The 27,938-nt window shown below is 35.2% G+C and overlaps 2 protein-coding genes across 3 annotated transcripts in view; one reads left to right on the forward strand and one right to left on the reverse strand.

Moving 5' to 3' along the window:
* Positions 1 to 27,938, reverse strand: part of LOC123566625 (ras-specific guanine nucleotide-releasing factor 1-like) — a 176,791-nt gene that overhangs the window by 46,265 nt on the left and 102,588 nt on the right. The window lies entirely within an intron of this gene.
* Positions 11,568 to 17,095, forward strand: LOC123566626 (uncharacterized). Its single transcript, XM_053549698.1, has 2 exons — positions 11,568 to 11,672; positions 14,135 to 17,095. Exon 2 carries the CDS (start codon positions 14,142 to 14,144, stop codon positions 15,885 to 15,887), a length of 1,746 nt encoding a protein of 581 aa, XP_053405673.1. The 5' UTR covers positions 11,568 to 11,672; positions 14,135 to 14,141; the 3' UTR covers positions 15,888 to 17,095.

Here is a 27,938-nt window from a genome sequence, read left to right on the forward strand (position 1 = left end):
TCAATGCAACTAGCCAACAAGTATAAACAGTGCAATGGAACTCACCAACAAGTATAAACAGTGCAATGAAACTCTTTAACATGTATATACAGTGGAATGGAACCAGCCAACAAGTATAAACGGTGCAATGGAACTCAACAAGTATAAACAGTGCAATGGAACTCTTCAACAAGTATAAACAGTGCAATGGAACTCTTCAACAAGTATAAACAGTTCAATGCAACTAGCCAACAAGAATAAACAGTGCAATGGAACTCACCAACAAGTATAAACAGTGCAATGGAACTCTTCAACAAGTATATACATTGGAATGGAACCAGCCAACAAGTATAAACAGTGCAATGGAACTCAACAAGTATAAACAGTGCAATGGAACTCTTCAACAAGTATAAACAGTGCAATGGAACTCAACAAGTATAAACAGTGCAATGGAACTCTTCAACAAGTATAAACAGTGCAATGGAACTCTTCAACAAGTATAAACAGTGCAATGGAACTCTTCAACAAGTATAAACAGTGCAATGGAACTCTTCAACAAGTATAAACAGTGCAATGGAACTCTTCAACAAGTATAAACAGTGCAATGGAACTCCTCAACAAGTATAAACAGTGCAATGGAACTCTTCAACAAATATAAATAGCGCAATGTAACTCCTCAACAAGTATAAACAGTGCAATGGAACTCCTCAACATGTGTAAACAGTTCAATGCAACATCTAAACAAGTATAAACAGTGCAATGGAACTCGCCAACAAATATAAACAGTGCAATGGAACTCCTCAACAAGAATTAACAGTTCAATGGAACATCTAAACAAGTATAAACAGTTCAATGGAACTCCTCAACAAGTATAAACAGTGCAATGGAACTCCTCAACAAGTATAAACAGTGCAATGGAACATCTAAACAAGTATAAACAGTGCAATGGAACTCCTCAACAAGTATAAACAGTGCAATGGAACTCTTCAACAAGTATAAACAATGCAATGGAACTCTTCAACAAGTATAAATTGTGCAATGGAACTCTTCAACAAATATAAACTGTACTCAACAAATAAAGTTAGACTATATATTTAAGTGCAGAAATTAACTAGTTTGCAATTCTTATTTGTTTGTTTCATACATCTGAAAGATCTTTCAGATGTTTTAACAAAATTGCTTAGTAATTTACTTATCAACCATGGTTTAAGTTATTTTGGTTAAGCAACAGTAGTATTGGTGATCTTGTTTAAGCAAAAGTGGTTTAATTTACTTTAGTTAAGCAACAATGGTTTCGATTATTTTAGTCAAACAGCAGTTGTTTAGGTTACTTCAGTCAATTAAATGTGGTTTAACTTATTTTAGTTAAGCAACAGTGGTTTGGGTTATTTTAGTTCAGCAACAGTGGTTTTGGTTATTTTAGTTAAGCAACAGTGGTTTTGATTATTTTAGTTAAGCAACAGTAGTTTGGGTTATTTTAGTTAAGCAACAGTGGTTTGGGTTATTTTAGTTAAGCAACAGTGGTTTGAGTTATTTCAGTTTAGCAACAGTGGTTTGGGTTATTTTAGTTTAGCATCAGTGGTTTGGGTTGTTTTATTTAAATAACAGTGGTCTGGATTATTTAAGTTAAGATACAGTGGTTTGGGTTATTTTAGTTAAGCTACAGCGGTTTGGGTTATTATAGTTTAGCAAAAGTGGTTTGGGTTATTTTAATTAAGCAACATTGGTTTGGATTATTTTAGTAGCTTAACAGTGGTTTGGGTTATTTTAGATAAGCTTAACAGTGGTTTGGCTTACTTTAGTTTAGCAACAGTAGATTGGGTTATTTCAATAAAGCTACTGTACAGTGGTCTGGGTTATTTTAGTTTAGCAACAGTAGTTTAGGTTATTTTAGCTTAGCAACAGACATGGTTTGGGTTATTTCAATTAAGCTACTGTGGTCTGGTTTATTTTAGTTAAGCTACAGTGATTTAAGTTATTTTAATTAAACTACAGTGGTTTGGAGTATTTTAGTTTAGCAACAGTATGATTTACATTTTTTCAACAATTTTGATGAATATGACCTCTGTTCCAATCCAAATGTTCCCTTCTGTTTTACAAATATTTACTAAGGCCATAATAAAATATCTGCTCTATACCCAAAATTTTTCCATAACACCTCAGCCCTTTTTCTTTTCAAAAACCAAAAAGAACTTTTATAAAGACATTAACTGAATTTCAAGAAATATTTTTATTAAGCCTTTTATCTGTCATATCAAACTCTACTGTATCTTTTTTTGATAGAAGTACAAGTAACAAAACTTAAATCCCCACTCTTCCCTTTTTACGAAATACTTGGATGATTAATCTAGAAATAATTTTACAATGGCCTTACCAGCATTAAAACAGGAAGTTGTATTGAAGAACCTGTTTTACAACTGTATATAGTTTTTCTTCCTGCCCTATGTATGCAGACGAATCTCAAAACTTTATCTCAGGATACTTTTTCCTCTAAAATTTTCTTAAACTTGTCATATCTGTGACCGTCGGTTCGGCAGCTCCAAATAGTTGTGGGGGGAAATTATGCTCAAGTGGTAACTGACCACCGAAGACCGATCAGTCAACAGATATTTTGGAGTGGGGTCATTGCCCCTGTATGGATGCACAAATGATGAACTCCATGTTTAGTTCAGTAATTAATTGATTTATTTTATGATGGACACCAATGTGTAGTTTATGTAATGTTATTTCAATATTTTAGTATAGTCCAGTATTCCAAATGTTATCAAAGTTCTATGTTCAAAATACAGTTAAAGATAAACACATCCAAGACAAGCACCGAAATTGTATTCTATACTGTCAATTTAGTTTAGCGGTGTTGCTTGTTCGAAATTACAAAGAAGACTGATTTTAAGTTCTAAAACAAAATTATAAGTTTCCAAGGACAATCTCTAGGGTAACCATATTAGCCAATAAAAATTTAAAAGTAATTTTATATCTAAACCAATGAAAATTATTGTAACAAAAAGGTGAAATCATTTACTTAAGAATTTAGAAGTTTACTTAAGAACATGCCTGGGCTTCACACTTAATCAGCCAAGGAAGCCAAGGTGTTTGTTAACAATAGCACCTAATGCAAAGTGCTAAAAGCAAAATCTGTTTTATAATCAAAATTGTTTAGAAAGTGATAAAATAAAAATTTCTGACATGTTTAAGCAGGAAAAAAATAATAAGTTAAGTAACACTTGTCCAAGCAAAGAATGTTACAAAATAGAAAAATCAATTTTGAATGATTTTTACTTAATTCACAAAATATTGAAATTAAAATTTATCATTAAAATTTTATGAAAGAATTTGGCTAATTTTATAGCCTGGTTACACATTACCCCTCCTTGAAAAAATGATTGTCCTCAATCATAATATTTACTGAATAACAAATATAACAATAGCAAATAGCATGTTATATGCTGTAAAAGAAAAATTGCATACAAATATGAATAAAGACAATAATAAACATACAACTCATTTATACAGTGACCGGTCAAATTCATACATCATACATTCATTCATTTACACATCTTTTTTTATTTGTATATATTTTTTTTTATTATTTGTATAATATTATTATGTAATATCAATAAAACAAGTTAGAGCTCTTTAATTAGAAAAATATATGGTATGTCTATGAAGGAAAACAAGTTAACTTCAAATTTTCTATAAAATTACTTGTATCTTGGCGATAACTAGTAACAGATCATAGAAAACTTTGCAGTTGTCGAAAGGACAACAATAAAATGCAAAAATATTGAAGTTAAAAAGTAAAACAACAATAATGTTTATTGTAGCCTCCATATACATAAAATTGTCTATAGTTTGTGGCTTTATCGCAAGTATGGCATAAAACTTGACTTTGAATAGCCATGTGATTTTGGAATCACTAAAGTAATATTGTAACATTAATTGCGTTACGTTGTGTAATTGCTTTTGCAACTTGTCCGATTGTGGATAGATTCTAAGTATAATAAGTAACATTAAATAATAATCTACCACGGAAGTATGGTTATCTGCTCATTGGCAGTCATATATAATGTTTCAGTTTTTGTGTAGTATGCACATTGGCATTATAATGTTGGTTTTGTAACTTCATGTTGTGGACTGATGCAAGTATATCATGGAACAGTAATTGTTCAGCCACAGTTAGTATGGATGAGTGAATCTTTTAGTTCACTATGTAATATTTTTATAAATTCATGTATAATTATACAATTTCAATACTGAACATTTTGATTTGTGAGAGACAGCAAGTATGACATAAAACTTTACAGTTGTCATCACAATAAGTATAGTGTAATTACATTTTGTTGTTTGCTTCAAATAACATAATTATAATAGTTTGAAATATTTTAGTATATTGGCAGTGAGTGACTTCCAGTATCCATAATATGTAACATATTTTGGTCCTCCTGCACTATTTGAAGTTGAAGATTCAAGTATTGTTCACTGTCCTTCAGCTTTATATATTTTCACTTGTGTTCATTGACACTTTAATATTTGGAAGCCCATAGTATAGTGTTCTTTGTCCATATTAATAATATCTATCTTGGTAAAGTGAAATTAGAACATTTAGTGGGACATTGCCTCACGCACATTGAAACAGTTGAACCTCATTTTATTTGCAGAGAAACCTGTTTATTCTATCAGAACAGCATTGCTCATTTACCTTTTGGTATATGGTAAAATTAGATATTGTAAAAATTAAATTAATTAAAATGCTTACATATCTTAGAGAAAATATCATTGACTTTTCTGAAAACATCTGCCCTTATCATAAAATAGTACTGTTATTATTAAAAATTTAACTGCAATTTATTTTGTGCTGGTAACAACAAAATTGACTATAGAGTACAGTTCAGCTCACAAAAATATACATTAATTATTATGCGTAAAACCTGAATTATTATTTAGAACCTTTGTTTGATTTGAAAATTTTACCAGGCTGCTTGATCTTGGCTGCCATTCTAAACAAAAACTGTCTAACACACTTGATTGGAGCTTGAGAAAATGGAAGCCATACGGGTTCACGAGAGTCAGAGAGATAGACCTTGAAGTATGTTGAATCAAGGGGATCTGATTCATCATTTGTCATGACGGCTCTGATCATTTTGGCTTCGGCTGGTTTTCCATCATCCAACAAAGCTGTTGTGCTCTGCCACAATTCATGGTCTATTTCTTGTAGGCTGTCAAACAGTGAGTTTAGGTATGGTTGAAGTAGTTCTTTTCGTTTTGATATTCTGAAGGGTACACCTTGATGAGAAATTTGATTGTTGCCATAAATAGAATAGATTTCTTGGTTGGATAAGTCGTAGGTTTCACCATATCCTACAACAGTATCCTTTACGGGTTTAATACGGTGTACTGGAGTGGGCAGTCTGTCAAAGAATCTGTGTTGCTTCAGTAGAGGACGTTTTCGTTTCTTTCCACTCATAGTTTTGTTGATGTGGTACTCTCTAATGAAGACATCAGGGATGGAAGATGCATATTCCCAGGTGCTGGGTTTGTTTGGAGCCTTCCATTTGATTCTGTAGTAGAGAGTATCCTTGCTGCGTTTTGATGTAATGATTTTTTCTATGTCCTCTGCTGAAAATTTGTGTGTTGGTGTTTGTGCAGTTGTGGATGTTTGTGCTGTTTGTGGTGTTGAAGTAGTTTGCATGTTTGATGTTGTTTGCTGAGGATCTTCTTGTGTGTGACTGGAATCATGAGGTTGTGATAGTGTTTCCTGTTGTTGTGACTGTTGCTGTGTTTGTGCAAGTTGTTGCTGATTGTGATTAGTGTCGTTTGTGACTTGACTGTTTGATGATTTTGACCGTTTGACCTTTGCTTTTGATTTAGGATTTGCTGGTCGTTTACCTTTGTCCTGTGCATTAGATGTGTTAGTGTCTGTGTGTGTGTGATCATCTGTGTGTAGTTCTTCTGCACTCAAAGGTTCTTCAAGATGTTCATACCCTTCAGGTGGATTTGTTGGCCTGGACTCAGGGTCATGGTAGGGCTTGAGGCGAGTTGCATTAACAAGTACCTTTACTTCTTTGTTGTCACTACAGCGCCTCAGCTTGTATGTGTTGTGCGGACCAGTGAACACAATGTAATATGGTCCAACCCATTTCTTATGTAATTTAGGGGCCATACCTGGGGGAACCTTTGTGCAAAATAACCATACTCTGTCAGCTGGCTTGTATTTTGGTTCTTGAGACCTCTTGTCATATTGTTCCTTATACTTGTCCTGTGCAAGTTTAATGTTTTCTGCAGCTATTTTCCTGGCAATGTCAAGGTTATGCAGAATCTGGGAAAGATGAGTTTTGAAAGAAGCAGAAAGAGTAGTTTTGGGAGTGAGGGCTGTGTCTATAGGCAGACGCATCTCACGGCCGAAAAGTAAGAAGAAAGGAGAATGTTGAGTTGACTGGGTAGCAGGAGTCATGCGATATGCCATCATAATCGAAGGAAGAAGTTCTGGCCAATCATCCTGCTGTCCCTTACAGTAAAGGCGAAGAGACTGAAGGATTACACTGTTCATTCGCTCCACAGATCCATTAAGTAATGGTCTGTAAGAACTTGTGTAGAACCGTGTAATTTGGAAAAGTTCACAGAGAGCCTTGACAAGCTGTGAAAGGAACTGCTGACCTCTGTCAGACACAAGGACATTAGGGGCTCCATAGCGACATATGACCTCCTTGAAAAGAACAGCTGCCACTTCAGTAGCCTCCTGTGTGCGAAGTGGAAACGCTTCGCACCATTTAGAGTAGCTATCCACTACAAGAAGTACATATTTGTATTTGTCTTTTGTTGTTGGAAGGCCTCCTAAAATGTCAATGTGCCATCTCTGAAAAAGGTCAACAACAGGCATAGGTTGAAGGGGTGGTGGTTTGCCATGGATGTCCCTCTTCACCTGCTGACATTGGTCACATGACTGTATGTATTTCTGGCAGTCCCCGAACATGGTGGGCCAATAATATTTCTGTCTGAGCGCAGCATATGTGCGCTCAAACCCCTGGTGCATGCCACCAGCCAGACTGTCGTGATATGATTTCAAGACATCATCACGCAGAATAGATGGGACACACACCTGTGTAATGAGTTTCTGGTCCTTAGGGACGCCTTTTGTCCTAGGTGTATATAAGTGTAGTAAAACACCATGTTCAGAAAGTTCGTACTGTTCTGCCTCAGCCACTACCTGTTTAGCTTTCTTAGGGTCATCTGGAAGTTCCTGTTTTAATTTATAATTGAAAATGTTCCTATAAAATTCATCATCCCTTTGTAGGAATATTAGGTCCATGTTTTGTGTAATAGGGTCTTCCATTTTCTGTTGTGTTTGGGAGTCTTCTTTGTTTGGTGCTGTCTCAGTGCAGGCAGTGGCTGGAGCTACAGATGGAGTGGGAACATTGTCGTGACTGTAAACAAGTGTCACAGCTGCCAATTCTTCAGACTTGGTGTCCGAGACCTGACAGACCAGTTCACTTGGGTCACTTTGTTCCTTGCCACTTTTCTCATTTGCTTCATGGTAGAGGCGACGCGAGAGTCCATCTGCATTTCCGTTAGCACTAGAAGCCTTGTGAACAATCTCGAAGTTGTAGCCCTGAAGTGTCAGAGCCCATCTACCGAGACGTCCTTGGCAGTTCTTAATGTGCTTCAACCACTTCACAGAAACGTTATCTGTGTACACTGTAAAGAAGTTGTTGGCAAGGTAGGGTCTGAAATGTTTCACAGCTTCTACCAGTGCCAACCCCTCCTTATCTGTGATGTGCCATCTTAACTCATGGCCATGTAGTGTTCTTCCGCCGTATGAAATAGGATGTTCAAGACCATTATCATCCAATTGTGACAATACGTAACCAATGGAATGATCAGAACTGTCTGTTGCTAGAATAAATGGTCTGTCAAATCTAGGGAAGGCTAGAATAGGCGGAGAAGAAAGAGCTTTCTTTAAAGTCTTAAATGCATTTTCACATTCAGGTGTCCATTTGAATTTAGAGTCCTTTTTAAGAAGTGCTGATAGGGGATTTGCAATTTTGGCATAAGATTTAATGAATTTCCTGTAGTATGAAGTCATACCGAGAAAAGATTTGACTTGTTTCACATTTTTGGGAGGTGGATACTCATCAATGGCTTTTGTTTTATCTGGGTTGACTTTGATACCATGTTTTGAGATGATATGCCCAAGATATTCAATCTCATGGGTTGCAAATTTGCATTTTGCTGGCTGAAGAGTGAGATTTGCTGAGCTGAGATTAGAAAAGACTTGAGATAAGTGATCGAGGTGTTCTTCAAAGTTGTGAGAAAAGACAAGAATGTCGTCGATGTAAACAAGAGCAATTTTCCAGTTAAGATGTTTCAGAACTTTGCACATTAGATTTTGAAAGGTGATAGGAGAGTTCATTAAGCCAAAAGGTAAGCGAGTCCAAGTGTAAACAGATTGATGAGTGACAAAAGCGGCCTTGTGAGCAGTTTCTGGATCAAGTGGTACTTGCCAAAACCCACTCTTAAGGTCAAGAACAGAGAAAATTTCAGCCTTAGCATCAGCAATGGTATCAAAGACGTCAGATATATGGGGAATGGGAAAAGACATTGGTTCCGTGGTCTTATTCAAATCGCGGTAATCAATAGTAAAGCGATATTCTCCATTCTTTTTCTTAACAAGCACCACAGGGCTATTCCATGGTGAGTCAGACTCTTCAATGAAACCATGGTCAAGCATTTCTTTGACCTGCCGCTCAGTTTCACGGCGCATATCAGGACTTTGTCTGTAGGGAGCTTTCTTAATGGGCTTAGCATTTCCTGTTTCAATTCTGTGGGAGAATAGATTTGTGAGACCTAATTCAGAGAAGTCCTTTGCAAAAGACTTTCTGTTTTTACCAATGAATATTAAGAGTCTTCTCTTCTGGTCAGAGGTGAGATCAGAGTCATTAAGGTTGATTCCGAGATCTTCTGCAATTTCAATATAGTGCTCATCAGTTAGTGTGTCAGTATGAATAGAATTGACAGATGCAGGAGCTTCAGAATTTTCAGAAGTAGGAAGATCAGTAACTTGTGTGACATTAGCACAGTTAATTTCAGAAAGAACAGAAACTCTAGCATTAGATTTTAGAAAGACAGGAAGAGCAGTTGGATTCATGAGACGGTACTGTATTTTCCCATCCACAACTGTAGAAAGACATTTGCCTCCTGCCAGTTCATCTTTTACTAGATTCTGTGGCGGCTCACACAGCACAATCTCACCATCCTTAAATTTGTTAGTCTTTAAGGGAAGGATAAATTCTGAGTGTGGAGGTATAACATGCGATGTTAGGGTTTTACCAAAATCAGTTTTAGCAAGATCTGGTGAAATTAAAGAGATAGTGATTTGGTTAGTGTTTTCCTTGTTAATTGTTATACTGTTAGATTGGAAATTCAGCTGGAATCCTTCTTTCTTCATAAAATCTCTTCCAAGAATGACTGGTTCATGAAGTGTCGAGAAGACATGGAAAGTGTGTTGAAAGGGGAAACCATCAATAAGAAAAGAAAGATTGATAGTTCCTAGCACTGAATGGATCTCACCACATACACCATAAATATGAGCAATTTGGGCAGGGTCATACTGAGGGTCTTTAGAAAATTTCTTGACAATATGTTCACTAATACAAGAAATACCAGCACCGGAATCAAAGAGTGTTTGGTACCGTTTTGAATGGATTTGAATAAAAGCCCTACAGTTTTGGTCTAGAGAAGAAACTAAAGAAATAGTGGGTTTGACCTCACAATCATTGGTAATGTTAGCACAGGTTTGTTTAGAGCACTGCCAAGGAGCCTTATAAGAAGCCATTTTATCTAGAGCACTTAAAAGTCTAAATACTAATACAATGGAAAAAATATAAATCTTTACAAAAATTTACTTAGTCTAGTAAATAAGTTATAATTGTTGAACTAGTTGAAATAATGGTAAGTGAAAATACTCAACTTTAGGTTAAGTTGTTTTAAACATTTAAGTTTAATTGTAAAACTTGTAATCAAGTTCGAAACTGTACAAAATAATAGAATTTTTCCAGCACTTGCAAAAATGTGTACTCAAAGTAGAGATTATTAAATAAATTTTACTGAAAATTTGTGAATATAGCTTGGAAACAACAATTTAATGAAAAACTTTGATTAAATGTGTTCAAATTTTCTACTATCTACCATGAAAATACAACAAAAGTAGATGAAATTGTGCAAAAGCTGTTCTGAATAGAATAAAGTAACAAATCAATTGGTTAACAACAACTGTTTCAAATACACGAGAAACAATATAGCACTAAATGTTGAAATTTCACTTACCAAAATAAGCACTTTAAGAATTTTCAATTGTCTTGATGTTTATCACATCATATCTGTTGTTTTCTGGCTTCTTCTGGTCTTCTTCTGGATGACGGCTCTTCTCTTCAAGTAACAGCTCAAATGCGGTCAGTCCCTGACTTCAGTAGGTTCCTAATTTTAGGTTACGGTGGTTTGTTTTTAGTGTTTATGAAATATCTGCTTTAATTAGCTCTGATCCCTCAATTACATTAACAATTCTAGGATTGTCTGTTGCAGTTTATTTTATTAGCATTTTGATCCCCGAGTTTACTTTCAGCACTTTTTGTTTTCTTCTGATTTTGACATTCAAGTCCACAATAGCACTTTCACAAGTTGTTGTAATTCTTCTTCAAAGTTTAGTCCATTTCTCATATGTAATGATCGTACTTCGGATTCTCTCACCACAAATCTGTGACCGTCGGTTCGGCAGCTCCAAATAGTTGTGGGGGGAAATTATGCTCAAGTGGTAACTGACCACCGAAGACCGATCAGTCAACAGATATTTTGGAGTGGGGTCATTGCCCCTGTATGGATGCACAAATGATGAACTCCATGTTTAGTTCAGTAATTAATTGATTTATTTTATGATGGACACCAATGTGTAGTTTATGTAATGTTATTTCAATATTTTAGTATAGTCCAGTATTCCAAATGTTATCAAAGTTCTATGTTCAAAATACAGTTAAAGATAAACACATCCAAGACAAGCACCGAAATTGTATTCTATACTGTCAATTTAGTTTAGCGGTGTTGCTTGTTCGAAATTACAAAGAAGACTGATTTTAAGTTCTAAAACAAAATTATAAGTTTCCAAGGACAATCTCTAGGGTAACCATATTAGCCAATAAAAATTTAAAAGTAATTTTATATCTAAACCAATGAAAATTATTGTAACAAAAAGGTGAAATCATTTACTTAAGAATTTAGAAGTTTACTTAAGAACATGCCTGGGCTTCACACTTAATCAGCCAAGGAAGCCAAGGTGTTTGTTAACAATAGCACCTAATGCAAAGTGCTAAAAGCAAAATCTGTTTTATAATCAAAATTGTTTAGAAAGTGATAAAATAAAAATTTCTGACATGTTTAAGCAGGAAAAAAATAATAAGTTAAGTAACACTTGTCCAAGCAAAGAATGTTACAAAATAGAAAAATCAATTTTGAATGATTTTTACTTAATTCACAAAATATTGAAATTAAAATTTATCATTAAAATTTTATGAAAGAATTTGGCTAATTTTATAGCCTGGTTACATATCACCGTCAAATGACAATATAAATGAGGTAAACTGATAATAATATAATCAGATTACTTCACAGAATTGTAAACTTTCAACAAGGAAGGAAGATCACTATTGGTATGTTACTTTAAACATTTATTAATAATTATAAACAAAATATGAGCAGATTGATATTGATCAAAGTTTCAACTGATATAAATTTTCATGACATTGTTTTGGAGGGTACAGAGGACCACTCTCTTGACCTAGTTCTTACCCAAAAGGTCCATGTATCAAATTTGACCTACATTTCATTAAGACAAACATTTTGACAATGCTTAATGTAAATCAGTAAGGAAATGTGGCCATGTCAGATAATTTTTGTACCTATTGTAAACAAGTTTCAAACATGCATTAAATTTCATGAAAACAAACATGTCTGAACAAGTTTCATGAAGATATCATTTTAGTACAAAATGTGGCCTCTAGAGTGTTAAAAAGGTTTTTCTGTTTTTATACAAAGTGACCTAGATTATATGGACCTTGATCACCCAGTACTGAACAAAACAAAAATATTAAAGAGGAAAGCATCTTGAATATAAATCGTAAATACTAGGCAATTACACAGACTGACACTGACAATCACAATACCCCTTCTTGAGCGCTCTGTGCCCAGGGGAGCTAAAAGTCACAGACATCTACAATTTATGGGGTGTTAAGAAGTTTTTTCTATTATTATACAAAGTGACCTAGATTATATGACCCTCGATTGCTCAGTATTGAACATAACAAAGATATTACAACGGAAAGCATCTTGAAAAGTATAGTAAATACTAGGCAATTACACAGACTGACACTGACAATCACAATACCCCTTCTTGAGCGCTCTGTGCCCAGGGGAGCTAAAAGTCACAGACATCTACAATTTATGGGGTGTCTCATGTATCAGGTTTCATTGGAATCCACCCAAAATTATGGAAGATGTAACTATGCACTACAAGCTCTCAACTAAAAAGTACTACTTACACCAGTGCACACCTTTTGTCTAAGTTCAAGGGCACATAACTCTATATAGCACTGCTGAATGCACATATTTACACTTCACGACATTGATATGTATGATGTATCATTGAAACTTCTTTAAAACTTCACAGCAGTTCACACTATTATTTACAACAGTCAAAGCAATTAACTAACAACTGTCAAATGTCTCCTATATATATCCACCTTAACTTAATATTTATAGGGATATAAATAATAAATACATGATTGTGTAACTTTAAAAGCAACCATTCTACACAATTACATAAAAATCAAAATTTAGGATTTAGCTGAATGCATTTTTTTAAAGCATAACATTCAATTTTCAAAAATTACTGACACAGTTCCCTTAAACTCTTTCATAAGGGAGTTTTAAGGAGGCGTAAACATTTCTTTGAAATCTTCAAAGGGTTGTACCTTTTTAATCATACATGTATTCAAAAAGTATATAACACAAATAATATTTTGGAAAAAGTTGTCCTTTCTGTCTCTAAACCAAAAAAACATATTTCAAATTTTTGCAGTTGTGAATAAAATTTCATGAAGAAGTGGTACATGCCATCTTATATCACTTTTATTTGTTTAGAACTTGAGTACAAATTTACATAATTGCGGTAACTGGCACCACTGTTCTTTGCAGCAAAACCTTTGATTGAAGCATAATTAACCATGTTGATGTCCTACAGCTATGACCTATAATAAATAGCACAGAATAAATTAACCACCATCAGTGAAGCTAATACATGTCTGTTGTAAAGAGGCTGACACTCCTGTTTATATACTACAAACTAGAGATGCTTTTGAGAAAAGCACATGACTCCCACAACTGCCCCAAAGAAAAATGTTTAGTTTCTCTAGATGGTTTAGAGGAGTGGATCCAATTATATAGTCTGGATGAGTGGATCCAATCAGTAAATCAAGGGCCATAAATCAAAGTGCCTGGGCCGATTTGGCTATTTATCAAACTTGGCTAAGGTCTTATGGCCAAACACATTTTGTTCAAGTTTGGTGAAGATCGGATGAGAAATGTTTGACTTAGAGTGCAGACAAGAGTAAAAAGGCCAATTTTTCGGTAATTCAAGGGCCTTCACTGATTTGGCTAGTTATTGAACCTGGGTGAGGTCTCATGGTCAAACACATATTGTTCAAGTTTGGTGAAGATTGGATGAGAAATGTTCGACTTAGAGTGCGGACAAAAGTAAAAAGGCCAATTTTTCGGTAATTCAAGGGCCATAACTCCAACATGCCTGCACCGATTTGGCTAGTTATCGAACTTGTGCGAGGTCTCATGGTCAAACACACCTTGTTCAAGTTTGGTGAAGATCGGATGAGAAATGTTCGACTTAAAGAGTGCGGACAAGCTTTGTGACTGAAAGACCCACACACAGACACACATACAGACACACACACACACAGACTGGAGTAAATCAATATGTCTCCCACACCACTCTGAAAATATCTATCTTTGTTGACATGTACTTGCCCCTTGGAGGAGTCATTATTACAGGCTATATTGTACAATGAGAATTTACATGGAACATATTTATTTTACATTTCAGTTTAGACATGGCTGTCCCAGGGAAAAGGATGCCCAAACATTTTTCCTTGTCAACTATTGGCTGTGATGAAGACATAGTATTGTACTGTCAGCCTTGTGACCATGATGGCCCTCGACTCCCTGCCCATGGTTACTGTGTTGACTGTAGGGAGCACCTGTGCGAGACTTGCTTTACACTCCACAAGAGACATACTCTTTCAAGGCATCATTATCTTCTAGATAAAAACAGCATGCCACAAACCATGTCTTCAGCCTCTGTTCATCCAAGCCAGCCTGACAACCTTACCAAACCTTGCCCTAAACACATGAAAGAAATGATCAAGTTCTACTGTCAGAACCATGAAACACTACTCTGCAGTGTATGTGTTACTCTTGAACACACAGGTATATCTTGCGAAGTAAACTACATCCCCGACATTTCTGACCTGGTAATAAATAGCAAAGAACATCAAGTTATCTTGAAAGCTATGGATACCATTACTAAGCAATGTTGCAAGACATCAGAAGATGTGAAGAAAATCATCGCAAAGTCCAACAGTTCTTTAACAGATGTATTGGCTGATATAAAGAAGTTTCGGAGAGAAATAAACCAAAGACTAGATGAACTGGAAAGGCAAGCAGAAGATGCAGCAAAAGCTATCCAACAAGAAAATAACAAGAACCTGAAGACAGTAGAAACAACTTGTGATGATGTAACCAAGTCTCTGAAGACATCATCTGGCATCATTCAACATCTCAACACATCCAAACAAGCAGACAAACTTTTCATGGAGCTGAAATTAGCAGAGCAAATGATCAAAGATTATGAGAAACGTGTCCACCAGCTAGCAGCATTTGATGTCAAACTGTACAACTTTATATCAAATAAAGAAATATCAACTTTACTTGAAAAGGATAGGTCACTGGGTACATTCACAGAGAAATCATTAAAACAACCAAGTCCTCCTCCAGCCGTTGATATCAAATTCAGAAAAACTACACAACAGGGTAAAATCTGTGTAGAGACATCAAAAGATAAACAGGCATGCTATATAACAGGAATGACTCTCCTTACTCCTGATCTTCTTATCATCACTGACTGGTGTAACTGCGCTGTTAAAATAGTGGATACCTGCAGTCAGTCTGTTACTGATCAATTACAACTAGATACTATACCAAGTAAAGTCACCTCAGTTACCAGTACAGAACTTGCTGTCACATTTCGTGACAAACAAACTATTCTGTTTATATCAGTCTACGCAAACAAACTCAAGAAGAAACAAACTCTGAAGGTTGATGGAAAATGTCAAGGTATCAGTTGCTACCAGGGGAAACTTGTTGTGTCATTTGTTCAACCTGCAGGACTCCAAATTCTTGGTACTAATGGTTCTATACTGAAAACAGTCAGAGGAGAAAATATTTTCAGCTGGCCAGTATATGTTACCACTAACTCAAATTCTATCTATGTATCTAACTGTAAAATGAAAACAATTACAAGGTTAAACTGGCAGGGCGAGGTGATTGGTAGTTATGGTGGTATAACTAAGCTTCTTGGTATAACACTGTCAGATGATGGTACTGTTTTTGTGTGTGACTATGACAGAAATGTTATAGAAGAGATAGCAGGTGACTGTTCTACAGGAAAGGTTGTGTTGGAGAACGTCAATAGTCCCTATACTGTCTGTTGGTGTGCTGAAACAAGTCAACTGTACTTCAGCTGTAGAACTGAACAAGGCAAACATGACAACTTTCTCCAGGTCTTCAAGCTGTCATAACTAGGACAAAACTCATCAACAGCTTAACCAATATATGCTGTGAAATCATTCATAATCATGGAGAACTTCATTTTGTGGATTTTGTGATGTCAATTCATGACAAACAAAGAATATTCCTACTTATTCTATCTTTAATGGTGCATGCCTCTAGATAAAAGAATTTTAAAAAGAGACTGCAGTTGGTTTTAACTACTGAAAATGATGAACATAATTATTGTTTTAAATAACTATTTTTAGGTATTTCTACATATTTGATAAACCAGAAGTGATGGCACAACGTCATTTATCCAGATAAGATAGAATAAAATCTAGAATTGGCGTATGGAAATCAAAATTAGTTAATGGCTACAAATAAATAAATTAATTTACTACAAGGGCCAAGTTACTATCTTTCTAAAGTTAAAATCTGATATTAAAACATCTGACAATCTACATTTCAGGTTAAATAATTAAAAATAATGTCTTAAAACCAGCTTGAAATGTGCAGTTGATTTTAATCACAAGTGAGTGAATACCTCAAAAACAAGCACATGGACCTAGTATACTTTTTTCTTTCAAAATATAATAGGTCAAAATTTCTATTTACAAAAATATTATAAAAATTGTGCTTTTCAAACAGACTCCCATTATGAAATCTTGCATGAGGGCCAATGTTTTCAACTCAGACTAGCAAAAAATCAAGTAAACGACCCTATCTTTTTCACTGATGAATTTTCTTAGTATAATCTAAACATTTTAAAAATCAGGGTTTAATCAAATTCTACATTGTAGAAAAAAATTGATCAAAACCTGCAGAACTACCTTGATATAAATGACACAAAGTACAGCTATATTCCCTCTAAATGTAATCAAATGTAAATACTTTGACTTGACATTTTTTGGGAGTTTTCTACAACTATTTCTTTTTATTACGAGTTTTTTGGGTTTTTTTTCAGATAAAAAGTTTGTAAATAGAAAAACAATTCTGCTTCAATTACCAATTAAATGTCTTTTCTAAATTTTTACCAAAATCATGATATTTTATGCCAATAATTTAAAGCAATTTCACAACACTGCAAATGTTTTACTGCTAGTTATTACTGTTAATGTAAACTGTAAGAAAATCTCCCAGTATTCATACTCAAGAACTGTTCACATGTGTAATATCCTCAGATGGTTGAATGTCTGTACATATAATTATATAGTATGAAAATAAATGGAATATTACACACTGTAGTTCAATTTTGAACTATCTCATCCTTTCTTAAATTTCTTTATAAGAAAAAAGAACAAAACCAAAAAATCAAACTAGAAGATGCTTTTGTGGAAAAGCACATGTTTCCCCCAAAGTATAGTAGTAACAGACAAGATGTCAATAGATAACAGAAGTAAAAACTAAAGAAACACTGATGGCTGTTTTTGTGACCAAAATGCAAGTGGGATCATCTACTCAGCATGTCCAATCATCCAATGAAGTTTCAATGATTCTAGGTCAAGTGGTTCTCAAGTTATGGATTGGAAACAGTTTTCAAAGTTATTGCAATGTGACCTTGATGTTTGATCCAGTGACTCTAAAATAAATAGGGTTTATTTACTCTAATGTCCAATTATCCTATGAAGCTTAGACTTTCTGGGTAAAGTGGTTTTCAGGTTACTGATCCATATTCAGGCCACTGTGTCCTTTGTTTGACAGACCCCAAGATCAATATGGGTCATCGGCTCTGCATGTTCAATCATCCTATGAAGTTTCAACATTCTTGGTCAAGTGGTTCTCAAGTAAATGATCGGAAATGGTTTTCCATTTTCAGGCCCCTGTGACCTTGACCTTTGATAGATTGACCCAATAATGATAGGGGTCATCTACCCTATAAGCCCTATCACCCTATGAAGCTTGAAGGTTCTAGGTCAAATTGTTCTCAAGTTATTGATCAGAAATTAAGTGTGACGGATTTTGTCTCCTGTGTCCTTGACCTTTAATGGACTGACCCCAAAATCAATAAGGTTGTCTAATCTGCATGTCAAACGATCGTATGAAATTTAAACATTTTGGGTAAAGTGGTAGTTATTGATTGGAAGAAGTTTTCCATGTACAGGCCTGTAACCTAGATATTTGATGGAGTGACCCCAAAAACAATAGGCGTCATCTACTCCCAAAGCCTTATCACCCTGTGAAGTCTGAAGGTTCTAGGTAAAATGTTTCATGAGTAAGTGATCGGAAATGAAGTGTGAGAGACAGAAGGACAGGGGGGTTATGTAAAATTGGGCAGTTAACCTACCCAGTGTTTCTGGATTCTGTACCAGAACAAACCTATTCTCCGCAAGTAACTGCCAATTTCCCCACACGAGTCTGAGGTGGAGGACGAATGATTTAAGACATAATGTCTTCTATGGAATCATCACGGAGAACATGCAACCCCGCAATCAACAGATCTGTGCTCTCCCTACTGAGTTAAGCTGGTGGGTACCGGTATCACAGATTTTTATGTATACATCCTGATGACATCCATCAAATACTTGCCTGATTTCTGTTGGTTTCTTTTCTAGCTTGACACTATGCCATTTAACACTAAGATGTAATAATTGTGTGGTAAGAAAAAAAGAATTGATAATAATAACATATAATTTTCAAGCTTCTGTGTTTAACAGGAAAAAACAAGAGATGTTGGAGGACAGCAACGCTTGACTATACAACAGCCTATTCAGATGAATGAAAATAAAAGTTGTAAAGGGGAATAATTTTGTAAAAATGCAAAGTAGAGTTATGTAACCTGTGCATCACATGTCAAATCATGATAGTGAACAAATGTGTGAAATTTCAATCCATTCCCATTAGTGGGTACTGAGATACCAGTTACATACAAAAACTTAACCAAAAACTGCTAAGTTGAAAAAAGGGCATAATTTTGTAACATGCAAAGTAGAGTTATGTAACCTGTGCACTGCATGTCAGATCATGACAGTGAACAAGTGTGTGATGTTTCAATCCATTCCCATTAGTGGGTACTGAGATACCAGCTTTCATACAAAAAACTTAACCAAAAACTGCTAAGTTGAAAAAGGGGCATAATTTTGTAAAATGCAAAGTAGAGTTATATAACCTGTGCACTGCATGTCAGATCATGACAGTGAAGAAGTGTGTGAAGTTTCAATCCATTCCCATTAGTGGATACTGAGATACCAGCTTACATACGAAAACTTAGCCAAAAACTGCTAAGTGGAAAAAAGGGGCATTATTTTGAAAAAAAAAATTAACAGAGTTATGGGACCTGCTTAGTGCATGTCTTATGTTGACAGTTGACAAGTTTCAATCCATTTCCATTAGTGGGTATTGTCAGATACCAGCTTACATACAGAACTTTAACCAAAAAATTCTAAGTTGAACAAGAGTGCAAGAATGTCACAATATATACCCGTCACAGCAAATTTCTTTACACTAGCACCTGTATTTGCAAATGGAATTTTAATTTTGTGGTAGTAATTATTGTAATTCTTTTGTTCTTCTAAATCCACATAAAAACTCCTTACCAGGTAGAGATACCTTAAAATACACCTAAAATTTGAAAGTAGCATCTATGTTGTACCACAGAAAAGTGGTCTTGGTTTTTCCCTATGGTCAATTATAAAAAAGGTACAATATAAGTTATCTATAGTAACAACTAAGGGAAGTTAATCTTTAAAAAAAAAAAAAAAATCCCCCCCCAAAAAATTGTAAGTCCACACAAAAATCCTTTATAAGGTAGAGATAGGTCAAAATACACTTCAGAATTGGACGTAACATGCATGTTGTACTACAGAAAAGTGGTTTTGATTTTTCCCTACGACTAGTAATGAAAAAGTTACAATATATGCTATTTATAGTAACAACAAAGGGAAGTAATTCTAAAGAAGGGACCTGCACATGACACTTCGTCTCATGATGGTGTACAATTGTGCCAAGTTACATCAAAATCCCTCTATGCATGAAGAAGAAATGCTTCGGACAGTCATTCTTGTATCTGACCTTTGGCCTCTAAGTGTGACCTAAACCTTAGACCTAGGGACCTGGTTCTTGCGCAAGACACTCCATCTCGTGGTGGTGAACATTTGTGCCAAGTTACATCAAAATCCCTCTATGCATGAAGAAGAAATGCTCCGGACAAAGTTTTCATTCTTGTATCCTTTGACCTCTAAGTGTGACCTTGACCTCAGACCAAGGGACCTGGTTCTTGCGCTTGACACTCCGTCTCATGATGGTGAACAATTGTGCCAAGTTAAATCAAAATCCCTGCATGCATGAAGAAGATATGCTCCGGACAAAGTCATTCTTGAATTTGACCTTTGGCCTCTAAGTGTGACCTTGACCTTAGACCTAGGGACCTGGTTCTTGCGCACGACACTCCGTCTCATAATGGTGAACAACTGTGCCAAGTTTCATCAAGATCCCTCCATGCATGAAGAAGATATACTCCAGACAAAGTCATTCTTGAATTTGACCTTTGACCTCAGTGTCACCTTGACCTTAGACCTAGGGAACTTGTTCTTGCGCATGACACTCCGTCTCATAATGGTGAACAACTGTGCCAAGTTTCATTAAAATCCCTCCATGCATGAAGAAGATATGCTCCGGACAAAGTCTGTGGACGCCGCCCGCCCGCCAGGGGCATTCCCATAATACGTCCCGTTTTTCAAACAGGCGTATAAAAAGGGGCATACTTTTGTAAAAAAGCAAAATAGAGTTATGTAACCTGTGCAATATAATCAGTTTATCACAGTGAAGTATGCAATAAAACACCTCAACAAGTATAAACAGTGCAATGGACCTCCTTAACAAGTATAAACAGTGCAATGAAACTCCTCAACAAGTATAAACAGTGCAATGGACCTCCTCAACAAGTATAAACAGTGCAATGGAACACCTCAACAAGTATTAACATGCAATAGAACTCCTCAACAAGTATAAACAGTGCAATGGAACTCCTCAACAAATATAAACAGTGCAATGGACCTCCTCAACAAGTATAAACAGTGCAATGGACCTCCTCAACAAATATAAACAGTGCAATGGAACTCTTCAACAAGTATAAACAGTGCAATGGAACTCCTCAACAAGTATAAACAGTGCAATGGACCTCCTCAACAAGTATAAACAGTGCAATGGACCTCCTCAACAAGTATAAACAGTGCAATGGACCTCCTCAACAAGTATAAACAGTGCAATGGAACTCCTCAACAAATATAAACAGTGCAATGGAACTCCTCAACAAGTGTAAACATGCAACAGAACTCCTCAACAAATATAAACAGTGCAATAGAACTCCTCAGCAAGTATAAACAGTGCAATGGAACTCCTCAACAAGTATAAACAGTGCAATGGAACTCCTCAACAAGTATTAACATGCAATAGAACTCCTCAACAAGTATAAACAGTGCAACAGAACTCCTCAACAAGTATAAACAGTGCAATGGACCTCCTCAACAAGTATAAACAGTGCAATAGAACTCCTCAACAAGTATAAACAGTGCAATGGACCTCCTCAACAAGTATAAACAGTGCAATGGAACGCCTCAACAAGTATTAACATGCAACAGAACTCCTCAACAAGTATAAACAGTGCAACGGAACTCCTTAACAAATATAAACAGTGCAATGGAACTCCTCAACAAGTATAAACAGTGCAATAGAACTCCTCAACAAGTATAAACAGTGCAATGGAACTCCTCAACAAATATAAACAGTGCAATGGAACTCCTCAACAAGTGTAAACATGCAATAGAACTCCTCAACAAGTATAAACAGTGCAATAGAACTCCTCAACAAGTATAAACAGTGCAACGGAACTCCTCAACAAGTATAAACAGTGCAATAGAACTCCTCAACAAGTATAAACAGTGCAATGGAACTCACCAACAAGTATAAACAGTGCAATGGAACTCCTCAACAAGTATAAACAGTGCAATGGAACTCCTCAACAAATATAAACAGTGCAATGGAACTCCTCAACAAGTGTAAACATGCAATAGAACTCCTCAACAAGTAAAAACAGTGCAATGGAACTCCTCAACAAGTATAAACAGTGCAATGGAACTCCTCAACAAGTATAAACAGTGCAATGGAACTCTTCAACAAGTATAAACATGCAATAGAACTCCTCAACAACTATAAACAGTGCAATGGAATTCCTCAACAAGTATATACAGTGAAATGGAACTCACTATAAGTATAAACAGTGCAATGGAACTCCTCAACAAGTATAAACAGTGTAATGGAACTCCTCAACAAGTATAAACAGTGCAATGGAACTCCTCAACAGGTATAAACAGTGCAATGGAATTCGGCAACAAGTATAAAGAGTGCAATGGAACTCTTCAACAAATATAAACTGTACCAAATAAATTAAGTTAGACTAATTTAAGCTCTGAAATTAATTAGTTTGCAATTTTTATTTGTTTGTTTGGTACATCTCTAATGATGTTTTAACAAAATTGCTTAGTTATTTACTTATCAACCATGGTTTAAGTTATTTTAGTTAAGCAACAGTAGTTTTGAAGATCTTATTTAAACAACAGTGGTTTAATTTATTTTAGCTGAGCACCTTTAGTTTTGAGTATTAGTATTTTAGTTAGGCTAAAGTGGTAGGGTTTATTTTAGTTAAGCTACAGTAGTTTGGGTTATTTTAGTTAAGCTACAGTGGCTTGGGTTAAGTGGGGTTTTTTTTAGCTTAGCAAAAGTGGTTTGGGTTATTTTAGTTAAGAAACACTGTGGTTCGGTTTATTTTAGTTAAGCTATAGTGGTTTGGGTTATTTTAGTTAAGCTACAGTTGTTTGGGTTATTTTAGTTAAGCTACAGTAGTTTGGGTTATTTTAGTTAAGCTACAGCGGCTTGGGTTATTTAAGCTACAGCGGTTTTTTTTTTAGCTTAGCAAAAGTGGTTTGGGTTATTTTAGTTAAGAAACACTGTGGTTCGGTTTATTTTAGTTAAGCTATAGTGGTTTGGGTTATTTTAGTTAAGCTACAGTTGTTTGGGTTATTTTAGTTAAGCTACAGTGGTCTGGGTTATTTTAGTTAAGCTACAGTGGCATGGGTTATTTAAGCTACAGCGTTTTTTTTTTTTAGCTTAGCAAAAGTGGTTTGGGTTATTTTAGTTAAGAAACACTGTGGTTCGGTTTATTTTAGTTAAGCTACAGTGGTTCGGTTTATTTTAGTTAAGCTACAGTGGTTCAGTTTATTTTAGTTAAGCTACAGTGGTCTGGGTTATTTAAGTTAAGCCCTTCTGTTTTACAAATATTTACTTAGGCCATAATAAAATATTGGCTATCTTATCATCCCCATTTACCCACAATTTTTCCATGACACCTACACCCTTTTACTTTTCAAAAACCAACATGAATTTTCATATTATTAAAGACATTATCTGAATTTCAATAAATATTTTGGTTTTTTATTTCGCCTTTTATCTGTCATATCAAACTCTACTGTATCTTTTTTGATAAAAGTACAATTATCAGGAACAAAACTTAAATCCTCACTCTTTCCTTTTAACACGAAAATACCTGGATGATAATCTAGAAATAATTTTACAATGGTCTAACCAGTGTAAAGAAAATGGCATTAAAACAGAAAGTTGTATTGAAGAAAACAGTTTAAACAACTCTATATATTTTTTCTTCCTTGTATGCAGACAAAATAATTGTTTAAACTCATCTTAGGATACTTTTTCGTAAAAAAATCTTAAACTTGTTACATCACTGTCACATGACAGGGGCGTAAACTGATAACAATATACAGGTATTCAGATTAGTACAGAAAATTGTAAACTTTCAACAAGAGTAGGATAATTTTTGTACCTATCGTTAACAAGTTCCAAACTTGCATTAGATTTCATGAAAACAGACATGTCTGAATAAGTTTCATGAAGATCAAGTATAAAATGTTGCCTCTAGAGTGTTAACAAGGTTTTTCTATTATTATACAAAGTGACCTAGATTATATGACCCTCTATCACTCAGTATTGAACATAACAAAGATATAACAGAGGAAAGCATCTTGAAAATAAACTGTAAATACTAGGCAATGACACAGGCTGACATTGGCAATCACAATACCCCTTCTTGAGCACTCTGTGCCCAAAGGAGCTATGTCACAGACATCTACAATTTATGGGGTGTCTCATGTATCAGATTTCATTGGAATCCACCTAAAATTATGGAAGATGTAACTATGCACTACAAGCTCTCAACTTCAAGTACTACTTACACCAGTGCACACCTTTTGTCAAAGTTCAAGGGCACATAACTCTACAGTGCAATACCGAATGCACATATCTACACCACGATGTTGATACGTATGATGTATCATTGAAACTTCTTTAAAAATTCACAGCAGTTCACACTATTATTTACAACAGTCAAAGCAATTAACTAACTACTGTCAAATGACTGCCTCAATAGCCTAGTGGTAAGAGTGTCTGCTTTGAGTGCGGGAGGTCTGGAGTTCGATCCCCGACCGCGTCATATCAAAGACATGATAAATGGTACTGTAGCTCCCTTGCTTGGCACTCAGCATTGAAAGGGTTGTACCAGGAGGTAAAATAAGCACAGGTAAGTATCTGTTACTGGATACCTAGTTTGCCGCACAAGAGCTTTATAGCTCATGTTATTATGTTGGATTATATGCGACGTTAAAAAAGCTTAATTACCTTTACCTTTAAATAAATAAAGTTTACCTTTAAATGTCTCCTATATATCCACCTTAACTTAATATTTGTAGGGATATAAATAATAAATACATACGTAACTTTAAAAGCAACCATTCTACATAATAACATAAAAATCAAAATTTAGGATTTAGTTGAATGCATTTTTTTAAAGCATAACAGTCAATTTTCAAAAATTACTGACACTGTTCCCTTAAACTCTTTTATAAGGGAGTTTTAAGGAGGAACAGAATATGAAATCTTCAAAGGGTTGTACCTTTTTAATTATACATGTATTCAGAAAGTATATATATAAATAATTTTTTGGAAAAAGTTGTCCTTTCTATCTCTAAACCAATAAAACAATTCAATATTTAGCAGTTGTGAATAAAATTTCATGAAGAAGTGTCATGCCATCTTAAATCACTTTTATTTGTTTATTGGTTATTTGACACAATTATTGGTCATACGGCGACTTTCCAGCTTTGGTGGTGGTGGTGGCAGACCCCAGGTGCCCTTACGTGCATGATTGCGTCAGGAACAGGTACCTGGGTAGAACCACAGACCTTCCATAAGCAAGCTGGATGTCTTCCTCACATGAAGAATTCAATGCCTCAAGTGAGGCTCAAACCCACATCGGTGAGGGGTTAGTGATCTGAAGTCAGTGACTTTAACCACTCAGCCATGGAGGCCCTAAGCATGATTAACCAAGCTGATGTCCTATAGCTATGACCTATAATAATTAGTACAAAGAACAAATTACTTTGTAACCACCATCAGGGAAGCTAATACATGTCTGTTGTAAAGAGGCTGACACTCCCGTTAATATACTACAAATGCTACCTAATTGGAAAAAGTATCTATGTTAACAGGTACTTTCCCTTTGGAGGAGTCATTATTACAGGCTATACTGTACAATGAGAATTTACATGGAACATAGTTAATTTACATTTCAGTTTAGACATGGCTGTCCCTGGTAAAAAGATGCCCAAACATTTTTCTTTGTCAACTATGGGCTCTGAAGAAGATACGAAAGTGTACTGCCAACCTTGTGACCGTGATGGTCCTAGACTCCCTGCCCATGGTTACTGTGTTGACTGCAAGGAGCACCTGTGTGAGACCTGCTTTACACTTCACAAGAGACATACCCTTTCAAGGCATCATACTCTTCTAGATAAAAACAGCATGCCACAAACCATGTCTTCAACCTCTGTTCATCCAAGCCAGCCTGACAACCTTACCAAACCTTGCCCTAAACACATGAAAGAAATGATCAAGTTCTACTGTCAGAACCATGAAGCTTTACTCTGCAGTGTATGTGTTACACTTGAACACACAAGTACATCTTGCAAAGTCAACTACATCCCCAATATTTCTGACCAGGTCATGAATAGCAAAGAACATAAAGTTATCTTGAAAACTATGGATACCATTACTGAGCTATGTCAAAAGAAATCAGAAGATGTGAAGAAAATTACTGCAAAGTCCAACAGTTCTTTGAAGAATGTATTAGCTGATATAAAAAAGTTTCGGAAAGAAATAAATCAAAGGTTAGATGAATTAGAAAGACACGCTGAAGATGCGGCAAAGACAATCCAACAAGAAAATAACAAGAACCTGAAGACAGTAGAAACAACTTACGATGATGTAACAAAGTCTCTAAAGACATCATCTGACACCATTAAATATCTCAACACAACCAAACAAGCAGACAATCTTTTCATGGAGCTGAAATTAGCTGAGCAAATGATCGAAGGTTACAAGAAATGTGTCCACCATCTAACAGCATATGATGTCAAAGAGTACAAGTTTAAACCAAATAAAGCACTACCAACCCTACTTGGCAAGGAGAGGTCACTGGGTACATTCACAGAGAAATCATTAAAACAACCAAGTCCTCCTCCAGCTGTTGATATTAAATCAAGACAGACTGCACATCAGGATGCAATCTGTGTAAAGACATCAAAAGATAAATACAGATGCAATATAACAGGAATAATTGTCCTTACTCCTGATCTACTTATCATCACTGACTGGAGTAACAACGCTGTAAAAATGGTGGATACCTGCAGTCAATCTGTTACTGGTCAGTTACAACTAGATAGTGTGGTTCAAGATGGCACCTTTATTTCCAGCACAGAACTTGCTGTCACTCTTCGTGACAATCAAAGTATTCAGTTCATATCAGTCTCCTCAAACAAACTCAAGAAGAAACAATCTCTGAAGGTTGATGGATGGTGTTTTGGTATAAGTTGCTGTCAGGGGAAACTTGTTGTGTCATTTGTTGATCATGCAAAAATCCAAATTTTTGACACCAATGGTACTATACTGACAACAGTCAGAGGAGAAAATATTTTCAACACGCCATTATATGTTACCACTAACACTAATTCTATCTATGTATCTGACATGGAAATGAAAACAATTACAAGGTTAAACTGGCAGGGTGAGGTGATTGGTAGTTATGGTGGTATGACCGGGCCTTCTGGTATAACACTGTCAGATGATGGTACTGTTTTTGTGTGTGACTATGACAGAAATGTTATAGAAGAGATAGCAGGTGACTGTTCTACAGGAAAGGTTGTGTTGGAGAACGTCAATAGTCCCTATACTGTCTGTTGGTGTGCTGAAACAAGTCAACTGTACTTCAGCTGTAATACTAGACAAGACAAACATAACAACTTTCTTCAGGTCTTCAAACTGTCATAACTAGAACAAAACTCATCAACAGTTTAACCAATATATGCTGTAAAATCATTCATTAATCACAGAGAACTTAATTTTGTGGATTTTTTGTTTGTGTCAATCTTTGAAAAACAAAGAATATTCCCATTTATGCCTCCAGATTTTTTTAATGGACTGCTATTGGTATTAATTATCAGAAATGATAAACAAGTAATGTTTAAACAGATAGTTTAATGTATATGTTTTAAATAGCTACCTTAATGTATGTAACACAAAGTACAGCTATATTTCTTCTTAATGTTATCCAATGTAAATACTTTGACTTGACACTTTTGGGAGTTTTCTACAAGTACTTCAATCTTTTTATATGGAGTGTTAATATAGATAAAAAATGTAAATATTAAACACAATTCTGCTAGTCTAAGAATTACTTACTAAAGGATCTTTTCTAAATTTCAAAATTTAAAAGGAAGTTGAAAAAAATCTAGAGGCATGTATCTTTAAACACTGAAATCTATGAATTTCAAGTCTCATAAAATAGCCCTTTTTTACCAAAATCGTGATATTTTATCCCAAAAATTTAAATGATTCAACAATACTGCAAATACCAAATGTATTACTGCTAGTTATCTCTGTAATTGTCTGTACATATGTTATGCCCCAAAATTTGTGCAAATTCCTTATAATTATTTTTATTCATAAAAGTAAGAATTTGT

Source organism: Mercenaria mercenaria, chromosome 8 (genome assembly GCF_021730395.1).
Source record: "Mercenaria mercenaria strain notata chromosome 8, MADL_Memer_1, whole genome shotgun sequence".
Lineage (NCBI taxonomy): Eukaryota > Metazoa > Mollusca > Bivalvia > Venerida > Veneridae > Mercenaria > Mercenaria mercenaria.